General features: G+C 44.2%; 1 protein-coding gene across 2 annotated transcripts in view; it reads right to left on the reverse strand.

The window, feature by feature from the left end:
* The window catches only part of ITPR1 (inositol 1,4,5-trisphosphate receptor type 1), a gene marked incomplete at its 3' end in the record, with an annotated part of 162,775 nt that overhangs the window by 73,730 nt on the left and 66,764 nt on the right, over positions 1-22,281 (reverse strand). The window contains exons 27-38 of one of the 2 annotated variants that reach the window (XM_082004786.1): positions 21,643-21,708; positions 20,612-20,749; positions 19,003-19,128; positions 18,431-18,631; positions 16,658-16,909; positions 15,976-16,101; positions 15,118-15,246; positions 11,199-11,319; positions 10,373-10,557; positions 8,877-9,025; positions 7,769-7,880; positions 4,205-4,231 (exon numbers count right to left, since the gene is read on the reverse strand). In XM_082004786.1, coding sequence (XP_081860912.1) covers positions 4,205-4,231; positions 7,769-7,880; positions 8,877-9,025; positions 10,373-10,557; positions 11,199-11,319; positions 15,118-15,246; positions 15,976-16,101; positions 16,658-16,909; positions 18,431-18,631; positions 19,003-19,128; positions 20,612-20,749; positions 21,643-21,708 — 1,632 coding nt within the window. The remainder of the gene's footprint in view (positions 1-4,204; positions 4,232-7,768; positions 7,881-8,876; positions 9,026-10,372; positions 10,558-11,198; positions 11,320-15,117; positions 15,247-15,975; positions 16,102-16,657; positions 16,910-18,430; positions 18,632-19,002; positions 19,129-20,611; positions 20,750-21,642; positions 21,709-22,281) is intronic. The other variant, XM_082004787.1, reaches the window with a different exon arrangement.

Here is a 22,281-nt window from a genome sequence, read left to right on the forward strand (position 1 = left end):
AGCGGACGGGAACGCTGCGTTGCGAACAGAAGTGCCTCCGCGGGGAGGGAGCTGTGCTGCCTGTGCGGCCCTGGACCACAGGGAACCCACGGTGGAGCTCACCATCTCCACTTGACTTGTGAAACACCCTAAAACCTGCGCTTGTATCGTGCCCAGACTTTTTTGTGAGTTGAGGATTGATTCACAAGTAAATTAAAGCTGTTGTGTCTAACTACAACCAGGGTTTCGTTACCACTGTTGAGTGAAGATTCACACTTGATGGCACTCGAGAAAAATATACCTTGGTCCTGAATCTCTTCTCCGAGAGACCAGCGTAATCAACAGCTCCATCAAGAACGGGATTGCAGCAGTTCCAGCCCAGTAAGGAGTCGATCACGAGAGACTCGACCCAGTGTGCCAGTGCCCTGCCTTGGGGCTTTCCACTTTCTCTATTACTTGAGACAGCTGCACAGAGCCCATGTCAAGACCACCCTTGTTAGGTCTCCAGCTCCAGTCAGACCCCTCCAGCTCCTACCGCCCACCCGAGGCTCTGGGAGAGTCCATGGAGCCAGAGAAAGAGGAGCCCCAACGCAAACCAAAAGACAAGGTCTGAGCACACAGCTCCCCAAGATCAGGACAAAACCAACACAACCATGTTGCAAGTAAGGTGCAAATAAGGTGCAAAATGGTTCACTGTTTCCGATGGTTTTGGTTTTCTATCAAAACATATCATGCTTTTCATCCATCTCTCAAGATACCTTTTCTGCTCTTTGTTTTAATACAGGTCTTATGCAGCTCCTATCCCAAAGGTCTCTGCGCTTTCACAGGTTTACAGGAACCTGAATGTTTTGGAAATACTGCAAGAGGACTCTCATCCTTAGTGCACCCTAATTCCCATCCCCAGTTGAAAAGCCTTTTACACGAATCCTGCCACAACAGCGGATGCTGCAGAGCTCAGAAAACATCTGCAAGAGCTAAAAGATGCTATCAGCCTATTTCTGCCAGACCAGGTCACGGTCCTCAGATTATAGTGACAGATGTTGAAAACAAACACTGCACCACACCGCTTCTCCTCTCCAGTTCCTTCCTGTCCCTCCTTTCCAACCGTGACACCAAAAGCAAATACCAGATAAACCCCTTGGTGAACGTAGGGCCAGGTAAGGCCAACAGCACGAACCCATGCTACCCTCCCGCCGCCATTTCCACAACACCTCTCCAGCAACCCCAAGGGCGCAGCCGGGCGCCGAGCCCGTGCTCCGGTGGCAGCGGTCACCATCCCTCCTGTTTTGCGGGGGATTTCCTACCATCGAGGTGAATTCCAGCATTATTCACCCACTTAAAAGGGCACTCCCTTTCTTGACTCGCAAAAATGCTACGGGGGACTGTAACGCCATTTGCTATCACGACTTTCAGAAACAAATGCATGGACCTCCCGGCATTTTTAGTACCTTTTATTATTTGGACCCGCCGCTCACTGAAACTACCGTGCAGTAAGCAACTAAGCTGTATGACTCAACCTATGTATACGATCACGTCAGTGTTATGAAATCATGCCGTAAGACAGTTACTTTCATAGAGTTTTACCCTGAGAGAATAAGGAGCATTTCAGCTGATCAGAAAAATTAAGTTGTGCATAGCTTGACAGAAAAGGAAGTTAATAATTGCACTAACAACAGAGGTTTCGGTGTTCTTTGCCCTAAACATTTACAGTTTCCAGGGTTGACAATGGGAAGGGGGAAGGAAACCTCAGGATTTTCTCTGAGACTTGCCAGTGGTTCAAGCCCCATCCGAATCCCTTTCTGTAGGCAGCCAGCGCTCGTTGCCCATGGTTATAAACACACTGGCTCCCTCCCCGCAGCTGCTCCATCCTTTGCAGCCTCCAGACCAAATCCTGAATTGCTCCGCACGCTCTGGCTGATTTATTGCGGGCAAAGACAGCACATTACAGCCAGGAATTAAAGGGGAAAAGAGTTTCATATGACGACTTAATTTGCAATTAAACAATTCAAGTTTCTGTCTGAAGTTTCTCCAAGATAAAATTACATTTATATGCGCTATTCTGGGAAGGTGTAGCAAGGTGTAGCACCACACAATCTAAGGGGTCTAGCGCCCGGCAGAAACATTCACACGCTACAGATGAACTTTGCAAAAACAGAGCACACCGCTGGTGCGTACCAGGGTAAGAGGGGGAAAAAAAGCCTTGGTTTATGGAAAAAGAAAATAATTACACCAGAGGTTAGACACTACAGCACCTCTGGAGCTATATAACACTAGAAGTTTGGTGTGAAGCTTGGAGGCACACCTGAGATGTCTCGTGCTAACACAGGTCAGAGCAGATGAGTAAAATGGTCCAGTAAATGGACTTCTGCCACATGAAAAGCTGCCCTTCAGACCAAAACCAGGCTCTCGCTCCGTCTCATCAGCCATCTCCTACGCTCGCGAATGGGCAGGGCACGCCAAGAGGAGAAAAATTCCACCAATAAACAGGGGAGCGAATACTCCGAGCAGCTCTAGCTAAGGATCTTCTGATGAAAGAGCTTTTTGTGGAAGCTGAAGACGGGAGACTCACAGAGTTTTTCTTAGGGAAGGTATCCCAGACCCTGGCTGGACCTTCTGCTCCAGCCTGGAGGGGGGACCCCAGCCGCACTGGGATGACGGTGACAGCACCGACCTGCTGCACAGCAGGGCCTGAGCGTCCCAGCCAGAGGCTGGGTTAAAAACTAACCAGAAAAGCCACAACTCCAGTTTGTTCACACCAGGAGCTTGTCTCTCTGCCTTCTCCAAAAGCCCCACTGAAGAGAAAAGACCCTCCAACCCAACCCTGGGGCAATGTGTACGCTTTTCGGTCTAGTTTTGTGACAAACAGTTTGCATTTCAAATCCATTTCAACAGGCAAAGTCCCCAAATATTATTTGGTTCTCACAATGAAGTTCACCCAGAGGAATTCAGCTGATCAACGTCAAAATTAACAAGTTCTGCAGAAAGCAATTTATGGCACATTTCATTATCTACTCTATTGAATAAAGAACAGTAACATTTTAAGCATTTTAAGTGGTTGAATTCTGTTCCAAATAAAAGGTTAGCTTGGGAGGGAATGCAGGAAACAAAGCACAGAGGAAAATATTTCTTTTTTTCCTGGTATTTCAGTAAAATAAGGTGCCAGTCAATCACTTTCTCAGTATTACACATTTATGCAAAAAGAATCTCAAATTTAGCACCCACACATCGTTTTTTTTTGAGCTGGATGAGGAAGTTGCAGCAGCAGAGACAGCTCAGCTCCCCCCCTCCACCCCGTGCACCAGTGCCCGAACCAGACACACCGCTTTTAAAAGTCCTTAGAAAGCTTAATTTCAGTTAAACTGAAAGTTTTCACTCAAATATGGCTTTTCTGCCTGTAAAACAGCTACATGCAGCATAAACACAGCCCAGGCTGTTGCACAGCCAAGTGAAGGCATGTTTTTGATGGTAGGAAGCTTTTCACACCGAAATAGCTTCACAAGTCTGTAATTTTCATAGGGTTACACCACACCTCTTCCACAAGACGTCCCAACTTTTTACGTGGCTTTATACAGCGAACCTTGACTGAGAAGCACCAGGAAGGACAGCGAGATGCTTTGATGAATTGCATGACTGTCACCTTTTTGGGTGACATCAGCAATATAGTCTCTGCACAAGGTCCCCATCCTCTGCAGTCCTGCCTGCACCCCGCGGCGCCGTGCCCTGGGATGCAGTGGCTCTCGCTAGTCAGCAAGTGGAGACACCTCATTCAGGGTCTTCTCCAGCTGGCTTTTGGCAGGTTCTTCCAACTTGTGTGGATGCCATTAAACCTCAGTATTTAGTTTTGCTGAAAGAGCCTGTTCACCCATGACGCGGTAATCACGGCCGAGTGCTAAATGCTGATGTTTTAACGGTGCTTGCAGCAGTTGGTGCTCCAAAAGCACTCAGATCTTGTCCTAAACTTCATGGCATCTACTGTGGCACCAGATGATTGCAGACTGACAGAAACTGTAACTGCATTTGGACTAATACTCCAAGTAATGACATACGGAATTAGTTATGGTAACTATTCCCAGCATAGACACATGGCGGACTGAAAAACTCAACTAATTCACCGACATACAAATCTGAAAGCTCGGTGCTGAAGAGACAACAGGACAGATCACAGGGCTACTCGTAAAACAAACACCATAGAAACAACACTGTAGATAATAAATAAAATTAAAACCTCAGCATTATCCAATTCAATGGTAATCTGCCGGAAAAGAAAGAAGAAGGGGAAGAATTGAAAGCAGGCATTAGTAAGAGAAATTACAAATAAATTTCATGTTAGGATCTTATAAATCATTTAACACTTTAATGTTGCAATCCAACATTGTCAGTATTTTACAGTCGGCACGAGTAACATTTGTGAGCGCCTGCGATGCGGCGGGTTAGGGAACCGACACCGCTGGAAACGCTGCGCCAGGCAGCTTCGGAGGCAGAATGCGCCCTGGCTTTGTTCCTGTGCCAAGTGACAAACCACTCGGGCTAGCTGACCGAGATCCAAGAACTTCACCCTTGGGTGTAAGAGTCGTCAATAGCGTGAGCTGCGAGCAGCAGCAGGAGTGCAGAGGCTGCCATTTCCAGTTTGGGAAGAGAAAGGGAGTTTTGAAATGCAAGTCCTGCAGAACTAAGGCTAATCATCTGGTAGGCGCCCAGGAAGACGTGTATGAATGACATGTTTCAGCAAAGTAAAAAACTTGGGTCTAGCCTACACTGTCAATGTAGTAAAGTTTTCTGCCTATTAAATATACCACAGTATGCTACCCATCACTGAGCGAACCTGAGCGCGTGCCAAGACGAGGAGTCTTTAGCAATATGTAAAACTTCGAGCCTTCCCACAGGCTTCTGTACATCTGTGTTCTCACCACGGTTTTTGCATGCTGCAGAGGAATCCCAGCTGCTTAATGAAGGCCTTCGCTAATGGGAGCGGACAACACCGCATTCTCAGTAGGTCTCCCACCTACGAAAGGGACAAGAGCACGGGCCAGGAGCCTGTGGCACTTTTATTATTTCTGCTGGAAGATTAAGTGTGAGAGGAGGAGTACAATCTTTTTACAAATCAGATGGTTCCAGCGAGCACCACATGGTATCGCAGCAAAATTGCACACTATGCCAAAACTGCCATGGCACTGCTGCTGAAGACTACTTTGAAGTGACTGCTGTCAAGTCTGTGAACAGCTGACCTACAGGCAGTATTGCTTGCGTGATTGATATGCTGGCCACAGGAGTAAGTTTTGCCACCTTTAAGTGTGTAGGGACTCCTGTATTTAGAATGTACGCAGCAGGTTTTTTCCTTCCCCCCCCCCCTTTTTTTAAACACTTCAGGATGATTTTAAAAACAAAAGGTATTGCCTTTTAAGTGGTGACTAAATACAGTTATATCAGTCACAAGGGAGAATAAATACAATTGCATTTCTCACAGCCAGACAGTAAAAGCTGTTCTACTACTACTAGCAGTCTATCTGTAAGGAATCAGCTGCTTTTTCATATTCGGAAATCCACTTCACAAGCAAGCATGTTCTTATCTTGCATTATGTAACTGATCTACTGTTTCACAAACTAATGCATTTTCTACACTTTGAAGATTTTTAGAATCTTGTGGGGTTCTCTGTGGTATGAATGGTGCAAGTCCTCTTAGCTGCACTGTCTAGAAATACTGCTTCAGCAATTTGCACCAAAAAAAGTAATCTAAGGAACTCTTAACTAAATTTCCACTTAGAAAGATCTCTGGGTGGCATACTGCATTAAAAGAAAAAACCTCAAAGCTCTCAACAGGGTTTTGCTGTGTATAGTATATATCACCCACCCTCTATGTTACCTTCAGGTCACCTTGGACAGTCTCTCTTGGCTGTTTTTAACAGGAGTATGTATGTACACAGATACACTAATAAAACCAAATCTGGGATTACACTGACTCTTTCACATCCCCAGCTTTGGGCAACAGGAAGTATCAGCACTCTACATGTGCTAAAAAGAACCAGCCAGCCCAGCTTCTGCCGGAGCAGCCTGACCCCCGCAGGCTGCAGCTCGTCCCCTTCCAGACCGGACTTGTACTACCTTGCAGGCGTCTGCACAGGGACCTTGAGGCTGGAGACTTCCAGCTGTAGCCACGGGGCTGGGGAGGGGACAGAAGGCCACCACAGGGCTTCCCAGAGGGGGTTACGGCCCAGCACATGATACTGCCACTTCAGCAGGAAAGGACAATGTGTTGAAAGCGAGCAGAAACCTGCGGCTGCTGCCCTCTCCTACCTACCCTGCTCCCCTTCTCACCCTGCATATATACACTTCTTTCTTGCAGCTGATGAGGGCATTCCCTCAGGCAGTGAGTTTATTCACAAATATTGCTACTGCAAAGCTAAAAAAAAAAAAACCCAAACCCTAGGTAGGACTGCAGGTCTAGAGCAAAGCAGCAGCAATGGCCGGGAGGTGGGCTGACCTCTGACAGCCAAGAGGTAGCGGCAGCACGTGGGAAGAGCATTCCCTGACGGGGAACAGGGCTGCTGCGCGCCTGGCCATCCCCGCCCTTCGGGCATTTTCCTAGGAGTCTCCCGCTCGCTCACGGCGCTGCGGTGAGCTCAGCTGGGTGTGCTCGGGTAGCAGCCCACATGCGTGCACGTGCACACCCACATGCACGTAGCCTCCTCGCTCTGTTTGCTCTCCCTCCTCCAGGTGCCCGTGCCCCGGTACGGCAGCACAGCACTGTCATCCTACTCATTCCCAGCTAGGCTGGCCAAAGCAGCGGTGCTGTGCGACATCCCAGACGGCCAGGGAGCCCAGCGATGCTACGGGTTCCTCTTCCTATAGAGCATCTCCCTCTCTTGTGGCTGCAGCTATCACTACCGTGATGAAGAACTATTATTATTATGAAACCATCTTTTTGTCTTTTGCCTTTTTGTGCTGTGAATCTAGTACTATGAAATAACTTTAAACCCTACTGCAAGTGAGAATTGGATATGAAACACCATCTGCTCCTGGGCACGGACTCCCCGTTGCAGCCAGCGTCCTTCCACACCACTGCTTCCCACAGTCCCAGCGGCCAATTCTCAATTACTCATGAGCACGTTCACTGGGAGGGTATATTGCTCTGTACACCTCCCGTGTGGCATGGCAATAACCTAGGTTGCTTAAAAATGCATGAGATACCTTAGACTAGGATTTTCAGATTGACTTAAGAATGTCTAGGTACACAAACATATGGGCATGCACATACTTTTCTGATACAAATAGAGAACAGGTCTGTTACCTACAGAAAAAACACTCTTCTCAACAAGACAAAGGAGTTGTATGTAGGAAAGGGGAAAAAAAAAAGCAAACATGGGTGGGTGTACAGACAGCTTCCACCTATAATCCACAAAAAGGTGATGACTCAGATGTATGTAAATTCAAATTAAATTACAAAATATCCTCTTGTTGTTAAGGTTATGTGACCTGATGAAGAGTCACCTAGACCCAGAAAGCAAATAAAGAGGTATATCCTTATAAAAAGGTAAGGAAATTAGGTATTTTTACAGTGCCAACAACTGCAGGAATTAAACTTGCAAGTCTGAAGTAGAAAAGCAACAGAAACAAGCTTACCTTTCAAATTATATTTGAAGTTATTAGTTGACTAAAAATGTTTTGTTCCTGATCCAGTACAGAAGTGCTTACACATACAAAACACAGTTTGAAAGAGTGAGAATTTTATTTTTCTTTACTGAATAATAAAGACAGTGTTTAACACAGAATGATGAACTGTAAATTACATTACCTTTTCTCCATAGCCTCTATCTTTGGTCATCATTTCCCTGAGCGTCTGTAATACTTTAATACACAGTTTCTCCTCATTCTCCTCTAGCAGCTGTTTAGTATGCTTTATTAACCTGAAAATAACCAATCAATCACAGCTCGTTTTAGTACTAATATTCTAAAAATGGGATACGATATACGTGGCTATCTTACTTAATCGGTTTAAGCTGCAAACAAGTTTTATTATCGCACCATTATACAACCATCTTGGGAACATTGTCTCAAGAGTGAGATTGAACCAGGTATCATGAGCGTTGGTGAAGCTCTGAAGGAAACTGCATCCCCCCCGGCAGCAGGGCAGCCAGGTAAAACCCTCTGACTACAGGCAGAAAGGAATCAGGGGACGGGGCAGTGCGATTCGGGACTTGCTGGTCCTCCAGAACAAACACTTAACAGTAAGAAAGAAATACTACATACTTGGTTAAATCCACATACTACTTGGTCAAAAAATAGACTGAGAGTCCTGGATAGCGCAATTAGAAATCCATCCTACCCAGCATTTGTTTGTTACGCTGGTACCTAGTTTCCATAAACTCCCTATATAATCCACCCCTCCAGGAGGTGATCTAAGAAGCTGGAGTCCTTTCTGAATTGCCCTCTAAATGACCTTGTAATCTTTCCTTTTCCTTCCCTCCAAACTTGGGAGGCATCTGCATTGGGTGATGCACGTGGTAGCCACCGATTCCGACACACGGCCCCAGCACTAAGTGCTACAAGATCAAGTACCTTGCGAACATTACTAGGGTTGAAGGCACGGATAGAATAACAGGGATTAGCTCCAAAGTTTTTACTTGTTTATACTACTGTTTATGACACTTCTATCCTGCAGCAAAGCCAGAAATTTTTAAGCCTTAGCTGTGAGAGCACGTCAAGCAGTCTTTCCCCATCCGCAAGAGCTTCCCGCTCTCTGCAACCCCGCCCCAGGACAAATTGCATTTACCGTGTCATGAAATACTCTGCTTCACATAAAGCTGGGCAAGAGGGCACCGTTCCACAGGGCATGGGAAAATCGGGAAAAACCAAAACGTAACAAAAACCCTCCCAACAAGCCAGACTTCAGGGCAACTTACTTGCAAATGAAACCTCCACTTTCACATTTCCTCCTTGCATCTGTGTTCTCTGGGAAGAGCAGTTCGGGCCTGTGAAGCACATCCACCAGAACCGATAACTCTGCCTGGACAAGAGGACGTAGGCGATCCTCTAAAGCTGATACTATGTCCTACAATATAATCATATCAAGATTTTAAATAAACGTTAAATAGATCTAAAAGTATACGCAAATTAATTTTACAAACCGCAAAAGAGGGAGAGGACAGTTAGGTCTGTCCTGCCTGGATAAACTAGACCAAAGACCTCAAAGGACGGCCAGGTAAGACTTTCAGTTTTATCATTTAATAGTTGTCTTTAAAAGGGAAGCTCTGATTTCCAGCAACCCCCCAGATTACTTAGTTCCCCTACCCTCCCCATCTTTGGAGGTGCTCTCGTTCATATAGGGGAAAGAGATAAATGCAGATTCAGAGCTGCACTGAAACCGTGATAACGACCAGGTTATTAATACTTACATGAGCTGACAAAAAAGTACTACTGTTAAAATGATGCAAAAAATAAAACTAATCCCCTTTGCATCGATGTTTGGAAAGCTGTAGCTACCTTAAAATGAAACAGCATTTATCCTAATACTTAAACAAGCAGAAGATACTGAGATACCTCTGAAGACAGAGAGAAAGTTTAATCAAATTGAAATGCACAAATAAACAGGAATGGATTAAGAGGGAGAAGCTATTTCAGCGACAGTCGGTTGGGCAGTGTTTTTACATTACTTAATATAGGTTTATGTAAAGTCAGGTAGAACTGTTTGCCAGAAAAAGCTGTTGACCAGAGAATGAATCTTCAACAGATAAAGGCATCATTCAAGATAATGAACTTAATTTGGTATAAAAAAGGCCTTATTGAACTGCCTACAGATTTGAGCATAGAATATAGCTATAACACATCAATCCCTATTTGTAACATGAAGCATTATGTTTAAATAGTCTTTTTAGCAAAAACAGTATGGGAATGTACACACTTTGTCTCAGGCAATGACTGTGGGGGCAACTGGTTCACAAGGAACCAACACATCTATTTATTTCAAGCTCTGCAGTGGTTTCCAAGCAGGGCTGCAGCACCTTCCTTTGTACTGAGGGGTTTGGTATACGAGGAGCAAAGCACTGGAGGAGTTTGGAAGGCTGTGATGCTGAAAAAGTCCCGTCTGAACAAGAAATATTACTAATGGCATTGTAATACCTAGCACCACTAGCTTCAAATAGCAACATCTCCTAGGAGGAGCACTTCTATATCCACTAGCCATGCACGTTCAATTATCTGTTTTGATACAATGGTTTACATTTGATTTTCTATACAGTATTACAGTATTATTATATTCAGCCTCAGCTAACTTGATTACCATGTGGCATTTTGACTAGTTAATTCATTCCCAAATGTCTTTCTACTTAGTAAATTCCTCCTTTTGTGTAGGCATGCAAGTAAGTGTTTCTCAAAGGAGGAAGGGGTGCTGTGTAGTCACCTGTAATCTTTCAATTATGTTTCGATAATCCCTGGAGGCAGTGAGCACTGAATCTCTGCGGGCAGCATTCCTTGCAGTCATTCGCCAGTTCATTGCAGTCTTCTGTACAATGTTATGAGATTTCAGGAAGAGATTGTTGACCTGACTGTCCAAGTCTACAGGAATTGCAATTGCACGGCTTTTTGCTGCAAAAAACAGAAGTTGGTAAGAATTGACTCCTTCAGCCCATGTATTACAACCAACGCAAGAACAAGACAAGCTCTACTTGCAATTCCTTCTACAATCTCCTTCATATGCACTTTAAACAATGCAATGCTCAGTCCCTGTGCAATGGGTCAGACCTCTCTGCAGTATTATGGTTAAAGGCTTTCACACCTCAGAGCTGTTTACTGTCTTCAAAGTGTGGGAGTAGGAACCTGTCCTTACACACACATTCCCAACATCACATGCTAACACACATGTATACCTATCCAACAGAATTTGGCCTCACATCCAACACAAATTACTCTTCTTGCGACTAGAAGTGGAGCAAATTACTGGTAGGAGTGGCACAGAATTATTTTCCTGCTGCACATCAACAAGACCACAGAGAGTTTTGAGGTTAAACAGAGAAAGCACTTCAAGTTACAGTGACAACACCTATTGCTCAACCACCACAATATATCAATGTAACTCTGGCTTTGTACTATGCCTTGGCTCCGAGTTATCTGCAAGTGGCACCTGCGGGACGTAAACTGCAGTTTCTTTTTGGAATGATGATGTGTAAGCTGTAAATACTGGATGACCATGTTTGCAGCAGTTAGTTCCGATTACGTCCGTTTCTTACCCACATCTGAGAGGACCCGAATGCAGCTTTCCACTGATGCCTTTTGGCTTGGCATTAACCAGTTGCAATGGTACACTCTGAACACGCCTTGCAGCAACTGTACAAAGACAGGCTGGCGAGTCTAGAACAAAAGGTTAAAGAACAGAAAAAAAATCAAACTCATCACGTCATATTGGGATGTATCAGCATCACCTCGAGGTAATACCAGCTTCAGCCATGACTCTCTGCACACCAGTCATCTCTAACTGGTCTGCATCCACTTGTTAGGCAACTTCATGTTGTAGACAGCGTATCTACCACACAATCAGCAACTGAATGGGAAGGGTGGGAACGAAGGCTGGAAGGGAAGTATTAAATATATAGCTTCTAAAGCACAAAGCCTCAAGTAATTGAAGCCTGACTAAGCAAAGGAAATAAGCAGTCATCTTCATCTGTTTAATCAGACTTATCAGCAAACCTGGCATAGAGATTCTTCTTTTAGCGTTGACCAGTAGCTGACTCAATAGTCCACAGGTAAATGGGAGTTTGCTCTTGGCTAAACAGCAGCGCAGCTCCAGAGTTGAAAACTCATCATTTCAAGTATTATTAGCTGGTATGTAATTTTCTGAAGAAACCAGCTGTGTGTTTGTTACTTCCAAGACAGGTAATAGTTAGTGGTAAACACTGCAGCTGCTATGGATCAGCCACAATTCAGGTGTGGTTTTTAGCCCTGTATTTCGCAAGGTGATCTTCCACTATAGATAGGCACATGCGTGTGTTGGAGTACCTCACATGAGCTCTGTTCTTTCATCTTTGCAACATCCCAACAATATTGACCAAAACTCCCTGTTTGGTTTTGTACAGTAATTACTTAGCAGAACAATTCATTTATTTTACCTGTAGACAAAAGAGTATTTTAAATATTTCAAAGGAACATACATTGAGAGGGAATACTCCGTGTTCCTGTGCCTACTAGCTACATAATGTTTCTATCAGCTAAGTGAACTACACCACAGTGCAAAGCCCACAAGACTTAGGAACCAGTGAAAAAGTACCTCTTTTATTCTTGTCAAGATTAATGCCTGTTTGTAAGAAAAAAGTGGAGTTAGATGAAAAAGGCAAGTCTATTAGATAATTAAATCTATTAGATCAATTAATCAAGTAACACCATTATGAAATGTACAAAAGGAGAACCAAAATTCAAGAACCCAAAATTACTAAGAGGCAAATACCTATTATCCTTTCTAGAAATAAGCCAAACACCAAAAACATGGCAGACAGTAGTATTCTCCAAGGGCACTGAAAATACCTGCATTTTTGGATGTAAGCCACCCATGTATTCCTTTCAGTCCATGTTTAAAGACTTTTTGGCCTTGAAAAGCTTCAAAGACATTTCACTTGCTTAAACTAGGTCAATAAATCAAATAAGAAATTTATTCCGTGTTCCACATGCCTCCAACTACACTTGCAAAGGAAAGCCTTGGGCAGCAGCACTCTTAGGAGACAAACAGGCTAAACAGTACTTGTTAAAGAGGAAAAGTTTTGGACAGCTGTTCTTTTCAAAGATATATTTACGTTCTCCTAATTGGATATTATTTGAACCGCATGACAGACGTGAAAGGTGTTCCTTGAACAAGCAAGGCTGGTCTTGACTCAAAGGAGGTACAATTTAAGTCAAACAAGCTGCAACACGAAAGAGCATGAGACAAGAAGAGGCTCGCATGGGAAAAAATGAGATGACGAGGTGCAGCAGAAAGGACGGGGAGTGACTGAATCCACAAGCAACGCAAAGGAGAGTGGCAACAGTCACTCGCCTGTGGAGAGTGGAGCGGCACCAGGTCAGGCAGCATCTCAGACGGGAGGGAAAAACCCCACCCAGAGGGGTGATGTACGCATCCAGGTAGTCCAACGGGCTGTACTCCTCGGATGGGAGAGTCCCTGGTTATGGGCAAGAGTCTTGACAAGCAGAAAAAAAGGAGAGAAACAGAGCTTTTAACTTAAGAGATGTAGAGGAAAGATGAATCTAGGATAAGACAGAACCATCAACTGGGATGGTAAAAGAGAGGTGAAACAAGTTACTTCATCCTGCTAGACAGAGGGAGAGATTGAGAAACTGAAGAAAAACTGCTGACAAGTAAAATTAGAAGATCACTAAAATATGGTGGTAAGAAAGTCTAATCAAATGCCGTACCCTCAGATGTCACAATTAAAAGCATAACAGAGAAGAGGAAGGACAGAGCCCTGGGGGACAAGGCTAACGATCTCAATTTCTCACTTTCTTTTGATGAAGTTTTGACAAACTAGCGTGGAGGCTGACACCACAATAGTGGCTGACATGCGAAAGTCATGAGGCACAAATCAACTGCGGGACAGCTCAGACTTCCTTGAGTTAAGACAGAACCCTAATAAAGCTGCTCAGTTCAAACACAGCTGATGCAGCTCCCTGCCCTCTCCCAGGCAATGCCCGCTGTTTGGCAATTTAAGAGCATCTGAGCCGATCCCAAATGCAGCTCTGTTGCTTTCAGCGTCTCCTTGTCTGAATAAGGAGGGCTGCCGAAGCCTATGAGAAGCAGGGCTGTGTTGAATGCTCAACAGCTGGTAGAGCAGGCTGGCCACCGGTCATCCAGACATGGGTCCAATACATGTCCTGACTCAAGGGGGGCAGACGTGTAGTCAGTCAGGGAAAAGCAGGAACACCGCTGCTCATACTGAGCAGAAGGAAGTCTTTACCTGAGGCACAGTCACACAGCAGTTTCATGGACACTTCCCTGGAGCACTGCAGTCACCCAGGCAGCACACCACGAACCCAAAGGGTTAGCACAAATTCTTTGACGAGGGACAGACACATCAAATTGCCAGATGCCCTTTATGGCTGCTTTTGGGAACCAGATGCCTCCTAACCTGCTGCCAGTTGCCTTCAATTACAAACCTGGAGTTTCCACTGTGAACAACTGCCTTTGGCATGATGAGGTTGCATCAAGTTTCAACAACTACCATACTCAAACTTCTGACAGACCTGCCAGGCACCTGACCACTCCACCCACACTCCTCCCAAAAAGTTATTTATGAATACATGATGTTATCTTTGTGCTGCAATACAAATATTAGGGCAACGTCCTGACACTGCTGTTCTGCAGTGGAAATCTCTACCTTCTGTCACTTCACGGATGTTCCACGCTTCTCCTCCACATTTCCCCAACAAGACAAAAATTACTCAGCTTCACTACTTCATTCATACTTAGTGTTTCATTAACACACTAGAGATTCTGGATTTTTTTTTTGTTTCAAAGGAAATTAGAAACTTACTCTAAAAATACGCTTTCTTTAAATGATCACCTTTGCACCGTCTGCAATGCAACACCCTCCCCTCCCATCTGGAAAGCCTGCCACCAAAGCTTTACTTTCCTTCTTCATGGCACTCTGGGGAACTCCTTGTTGCTGTGCTACTGCTTTACCACTGCTAGAGAGGGGGCATGCCAAACTATCACTGAGCAAAACTGCTTTTTTGCACTCCTACACCTGCTCACATCATCTTATTCAACTGTACTCTGATGTAAGGCCACAAAGAGGAAAACCAGAGCCCTTAGATGTAACTGCAATACGAACTTACAAAAAAAATCCTTAATTTCCCTACTTGCAGGTGTGATTTTTCTCACCTGGAACCCGATAATGACACATAGAAATTCTCTCCAAAAGACCTGTGTGATCTCGGTGGTAGCACAGAGTTGAATCTTCAGCCTCTCTAGAAAAATATGTGTACTCTGATCTATACATCTTTCCACTTCCACAGCAAAGGAAACATCCCGACCAAAGAATACATACCTGCTCCCCCATTACAACACATGCCTTTCTTTTTAACTGGTAAATGGAACCAAAGGGGAACGAACAAAATTGCATTTGCAGCATATTTTTACTTTTCTGTCTCTCTACATTTTCTTACCTGCAAAGTAGTGCTCTGATCAGAGAATGGGGAACTGAAGAAAGTGGTGACTATACTCATCACTATTTCTGTAACGTACTTCTCCAATATGGAGTCAGCATGCTTCCTGTCGCTGGTGTTGTTACAGGCCTGCAAGACAATTCGTTCTTAGGTCAGAAGCACCTCAACCAAGGTACATGAATCAACTCTTACAGACTGGAATTCTTGATTTCGCACTCTTCTAGTCACAGCAATTCCCTGCCACAGTGATATTTATGACACTTGGGTCTCTGGATTTCTAGCACATGCAAATGCAGAAGCCTGTTACTGTTTTATTGTGTTGGCATATAGTATGTTTAGGAGGGAGGGGAAAAAAACAAAGAAGTGCCTTAGAGGAAAGAAAGTAGTAGGGTAAAGAAGACTGAGGTGTAATGCTTTCGTATGGGGAAATACTTGGAATCCCAGGCAAAAAGCCATATGGCCAAACAAATGCCAAGCTTGGAAAAAATTTGTCCTGACCTGCCAAAAATCGTTGACTATTGCTCAGGAAGCAGCTCGCTATCCCAGCCAGAATAAGCAAGCCAGGTGGCAGAACAGAAAAAAGCATCAGACAAAAGAGCAGGGTGTGGGGCTTTTCTGAGGTTTGTTGGTTGGGTTTTTTTTTTTTCTTTTTAAAAGGAAAATATTATAGTGTTCCATGGAATATGACTAATGAAATCCACAGGCATAAGGAAAAGAAGGCACATATAAATTTGAAGGAACACAGTATTCAGGGTACTTATTGCCTTGATGCACTGTTATGGCTTATTCTTACCGCTCCATATTAAATAGGTTCACTTAAGCTTTTTTAATTCTGTTCCTAGATACAGAAATCATTACCCGACAGATGTCAACCAGGAAGTTCTCAAATAGCTTCCACATATGATTACTGGTGTAAATCTCTTTCATTTCTACTTCTGTGTCCACATAGCAATGATTCAAGAAGTTGATGTATGCAATTTTGACCTGTAAGTAGAGAAAAAATATCACCGTTAAAAAATAAAAACCTGAATGACATTATGAATGAATATAACGTCACATTAAAACTGCTATGTAAATCATTTGTAATTCAACTTCTTCCTTTTCTTTAAGAACTGGTGAAATTTAATGCCATGAATAGCAAGACACCATCCAATAAAAAAACCCAAAAAACCAACAGGATTACTGTAGACAAAACGTCAGCATAATAATCACTTCCAGTTCTGTGGAACCATCTGTTCAAGGTTAGCAGTATACTCCATAAACCTTGCTGCCTCAAGAACATTATAAAACAACGAAGTACAGCATCCCATCCCCATTTTAAGGGCAAGGAAACAAGTATAAAAGGGTTTAACTTAACTATCCAAATTCACTGGGGTTGCCAACAGCAGAACCAGGGAAGGAATCCAGTTTCCCAGCTCACAGCTTACTGTCCACCTGCACCACCACCTTTCCCAGGCCAGACTCTTAATATCAAATCCCTCTCAGCCCAAGCCAGCACATTTCAAATACATATAGGCCAGTGCCTCCAAGCAGCCCTCACCTCAGGTATGCAATCCTCGTGGGTTACTACTCTAACAATGTCATCCAGAGGCAGAAGGGAATTGCATTTTATTTCTGTGTAGACATTTTTGCCTTCTGTGCAGACAGCAAGCAGTTCTACTAAGTGGATGTGGTACATCAGTGGGCTGTTTTCATCCATCCGATCCCTCTCTGATCTCATCATTTGCACCAAAGTCTGGAAGGAGGCTCTGTCGTTGTAGAACACCAGGACGTCTTCTCCAGCATTCACCAGCTACCGAGGAAGAAAAATATTCCATCAGCAGATCAAAGCCTGTGCATCTCCCCGCAGCATCCTCCCCTAATCTGTGGGCTGACTGTTACAGCGCAAATCCTGATTAACTATTCTTTAGACACTTAAAAGGAGCGCAGCCCACCAAGTCAGCTGGGCATTCCTCTTGGGCTGCCTTCACAGGACAGAGGGCTCGAGTACGACATTTTCTCCTAAAGAATTTACCACTTCTGAACTGCTGAAGAACTTCAAAGTCAGTCCAACTGACTGCTTAGACAGAAGTTGTGCCAAGAAGCTTGTGACTTTCCATTGTGCTTTTTTATTTCACGTATATTGCCTCAGCTGACTTTTTAATACAGCTAGCTGTAGACATACCGTTTTGTTCAGAGAAACGCCCCAGGGGCACGCCGGATGGGAGGACTGCAGGGCTCAGTAATTCCACCCTTCTGAACAAACATCATCAATTTTCCAAGGCTAGCGAGCGACATGTTAAGTCACACTCTGAAGACTTCTATCAGCTTCACATTTGAGACCCGGATGGCCAGATTTTCAGAGCAGTTCAGACCTCCCATAACTCCATGAAGGAAAGGAGAATAAGTAAAGAGAGACCTGCTCTGGGCCGGGCACTTGTGAGCACGCAGCTGGAGGGATGCGAGGCTGTCCTCCCGCAGGGCTTGCGGCAAAGAGCCAGATAAAATGCAGAAGGCAACCCCAAGGCAACCCCCTTATCCCAGCAGCTGCTGACCCCTGTGGAAACCAACTGCCGACCATCTCGCATGGTCGACTCCATGTTGAGAAGCTCATGAAACCATTTTTGAACTGAATGACAAAATACCGGAGGCTTTTCATCAATCTAGTAAGATTGATACACAAAAGCCAGAGCTTGACAAATCTGATCCTTGGGCTCCCCCTGCTGAAGAGGCCAATAAAAATCCCATCGGACATGCGAACATGCTGTCAAACACATCATGTCCAATATGCAACTTAAAGGGATTTATTCACCTTTCTCTTACCTCTCCCTTTTATCCTGACATCCCAATTTCCCAGTTACCCACACACTGAAATTTCTGAAGACTCTCAGACTTCTCCCCCTTTCAGCACTGAAACAGCTGAATATGTAGGTCTTGGTAAGATAAGAAATTCCCATCAAACTACTCTCATGGTAAAATTTTCCTTCTGCATTAGTGATCTTGAAACTAAACTATTTCTCTTCTGAACAATTTTGCTAAAGAAAGGCACCCATGCTTCATAGGCCCAGCTATATGCTGCTGTGTAGAAGCCTGAAAAGCAACTTATAAGTATCATTAATAACCGACCACTCCTTATACCTATGGGTGAATAGCTTAGAAAGCTTTTAGTCACAAAAAAGACTGTGCTTTCTGGTAGCTGTATGCTCTTTTTGCATTGAGTGAGCTAACTGTCAGCTTCTTGGCAGTCCCAGAAGCGAGAGGATCAATTTGTCATTTTCACCAAATGGTATGTGAAAACTTCTGTTCAGACCTTGCAAATCTCTGCAGCTCTCACCTCAGCCATTACCATATCTTGGCATTTCTTAATGAATTTTCCTTCCGCCTTGACAATTGTCTGCAGGAACTTTATGTACTGAACATTTCTGCCATGTGTTTCTATACAGTGGACAAAGTGTTGAACAACGCGTTCATTAATCTCACTGCAAAGCTGGAAGTTGTTCATGAAAATGTGCTGCATTGTTACTGCTTCCAGAATCTAATGGAGGGGATGAAAGACAGACAGACATTAGAAAATAAGCAAACCACCAAACCTGCACAGAGGTCAGGATAAAGTCAACACTCCTGCAGGGTGCAGGACTGAAAAGAACATTTCCGAGGACCTAATCTTTCAACACAATGGCTCGTATCCAAGCCTATTTTTCAGTCCACTTGAGCCTCTTGAACTTTCTACACTGAAACGGTCCTAAAAAAACAGATTTTGCCAACTTTCAAGGCTTTAGAACAAAACCAAAATGTGACCCCTCCGACCACTCTTGCATCAGAACAGGCCCAGAGGCGATCATCAAGGACGATTCATTCTCTTTTTGCTAGAAAAAAAAATACATCGTGGCATGAGGTTATTCTTACCCCTGGGTTAAGGAACAGGTTTATGTGCTTGTGCAGCAACGCTTGGTTCTGTTGGTTCCCAGCACAGAAGTTCTGTAAAAACTCGTGTGCAAGCTTCATTATCTCCTGCATCCTCGTGTCTTCAGCCTGTGATTGCATGACAAGTAAGATGGGGTTAAAAAGAATCTGAAGGTTCATTTTCAGGTGAGTACTGGATGAGCCACAGCTCCAGCTCTGCAAGGGAACTGTCACGTCTCTCTCACACTCCAAAGAAAAACAAACCTCCACCCAGTTCACACACATTAGGGATGAGGTTGGCCTGCTTCACTGTTTTAAAGATCATCAAAAATAAAGACCATAATAGAAATTACAGTAGTTTATTCTCTAAAATTGCATGTTCCATGGCCAAGCCTGCCAGCAACGTGCTTTAGTCACTTTTACACTTCTGAACATACCAGTATATTGGCCAAACCACACATCGTAACCTTGGGGCTACACAGGAAAATTGCCATGTTCCACTGAAATGCAGATAGGTAGTTCATAGCAAAGAGGAGATGGAAAGTTATTATTGCAACAGTTAAGCCAAATTTATATTTACTGGAATCCACACACTACTTGCATGCTTCCAAGTACAGTTCAGGAATCGGTGCCTTTCCTCTGACATCAGTGTGGATTACCAGTCCACTGATGGTATAAAATGCAGTTCAGAAAATTAGTGTCTGCTTTTATTTTTAAAGAGTTTCATATATTTCCAAGGGTGAAACACCTTCCACACTGCCTGACCAATATGTTTTCATATGCATAGGACAGAAAGCTGACAAGAGGTGTTGGAGGGTGGTTTTGCTGTTGATTTTTTATCAAAATATGAAGCAAGACAGCATGAGACTTAGCTTAATGTTAATAAAAACTACTGTCTAGAATTACCAGTTCTCAGAAACCTGTAGAGTCTGGAACAGAAGACAGCAGTGACCAGGAAAATGTGAAGAGCTCGCTCACCTATGCACTGATAAGTACCTATCACCTGTGACTAATGGGCAGCCAACGTGATGAACTTAGGGTGTGCTTCATCAGCACAACACCGTGCTGTGCATGCTCAAACCGTACAGCAACCCAAAGTGGGCTTCAAGCTGTACCACTGACATGACATGGCACGCTGGTATGGCTAATTATGAACAGCAGTCCTCACCTGGAAAGCCAGTTGATATTTATTCATTTCTAAGGGGGAGTTTGGGACTCTACAACTGGCGAGATCCACGTCTCTAACTACCAGGGGACCAGGCACCCTCGTTTTCCTTAGCCTTCCTGGGATGGCTGTCATACAGCTACCTCATAGCAATAATGAGGGTCTTGCTTCCACCTGCACAGCTTAACTTCAAGGCAGCACACACCTCCCGTGAAAAGCTGAGAGTTGTGCCTTGGTCTTACTCTGAGCTAAGACAGACAAATATATCCTCAGGAAACAGTACATAACACTGTATATTCAAAGACTCAATTATTTTTCAAGTGTGAAGAGTTAGAATAGTCTCTTTGAATCCAATATACAGGTGGAAGGTTCAGGAAGATTCAAGGGAGTTATTAAAAGACCATCAACATGACACGAAGCAAGGTAACAGCCGTACAGAAACCCAACCTTTTCGTAAGGGATCTGCAGCAGCTCCAGCACAACCGCATGAGCTCCCATGTTCCTCAGAAGTCGCTGCTGCTGCTTACGGCTTTTCCTGACCGAGGCGCTCTCCTGAACACAGAGCTTGCTGAGCCGCAGCAGGATCTGGAGAAGACACTTGCTTTAGAGCTGAAATTCTGGGCTTTATTTCAGAACATGCCAGGCGGCTCCCAGAGAGCAGCAACAGTGAAAAACGCATCTGCACGGACCAGAGCAGCTCTAGGCTGCAAAATCAAGTTTTGTGGTCTCGATGGGAGGAGATAAGACCAGTCTAAGGCCTGGTTGCTCCTACAACATCAGCAAAAGTGCAAAAGGACCGAGCTGGAACTGAGAGCCACCGGGAATGTGGTGGTGCATCATGGCAGTGAGCTCACTGCTCACCGGCAGTGATGGTGTCTGTCGCCCTCTCGACCAGCAGGTACCACCCCCATGGCCACCCCACCGGGGACTCGGCACAGGCAAGGGAAGCAGCGTGGCCATGGCGCTATCGTCACGTCTGCTGGTCTGCTGGTCTGGGCACCATCCATTGCACCTCTGACGAGTGCTGGTCCTGCGGAATTCAGCCATGCCAAGTCAACCCTGAATAAAAGCCCATTAGCTAACACCACGCCAACGCATGCTCTTTGTCTGGTGTTTTTAAAATTAAATTTCAACAGCACGGTGGTTTTGAGTGCAAGGTACTTGGGACAGGGCAAATTAAATAGCTTCTCCACTTGCTTACTTCCTTTGTAGCCTTTAACAAAGAAAATATTGTGTTACCATTGAAACAGCAGCAAAATGTTGCGTTTCTCACTAATCCATTCTTAAGGAAAGATACACGTCGTGCTTATTATATTCCTGGCTTCTCATTCAAGTTGGGATATGTTATTACTCAGCAAATAGTTTCCACAATGGAAGAGTGACTCAGACTTTCCTGGGTGTCTCCCTCTGACTGCAGCTCTCCAGAGCTGTGTTACTCATTTACATTTCCATTTAACCATCAAGAAGCAAAGTTTTACCTCTTTTACTACACGGTAGTTGTAGCTGCTAGTACTTTCAGGTTTTTGGGACTTGCTGTGACCTTCCTGTGGATAAAATCAGACAATTTATTACCAGCCTATAGTGTTGTCCTCATAAAGGCTAAAAGTACCTTTGTAGGATAGTGCGTGCTCTCTTCCTGGAAGTGAGTGTCATCCTTCAATTTTCTGACAGTCTCAGAAAAACACATATAATTATCCTGTCAAGTCACACTGACCTCTATACCATAAAATAAGGTGAGGGGGGGATGATTTTACAGACAGCAACCTCCTGTCCTTTCCTTTGCTTGTCACATTCTGTCTATAATCAAGTCTCCCCACAAAAAACCTTCTTACTTTCTCTCCCTCTCTACTATTATTAAGCTGTCATCGCACAGATACCAAGAGATACCTCACCGAACTACACACTAGGAAAGCAACGAGTGAATTACTTCTGTTTACTTCCAACAATAAATGTTCATAACCCAGGGACTGTTTCTTGCATTCCCTCACTTCGTCTTTTCTATTTGATTGCAAATTATACTAGGACAAATGGTGTTTAATTAGTTCTAAGCCAGATGTGCATGCCAGGAAAGTCCAGTATTACCAGGTACAGATAAAGCACCAACTTTTAACACGTGT

The sequence above is a fragment of the Phaethon aethereus genome (assembly GCF_964289735.1).
Source record: "Phaethon aethereus genome assembly, chromosome: 11".
Taxonomy (NCBI): Eukaryota; Metazoa; Chordata; class Aves; order Phaethontiformes; family Phaethontidae; genus Phaethon; species Phaethon aethereus.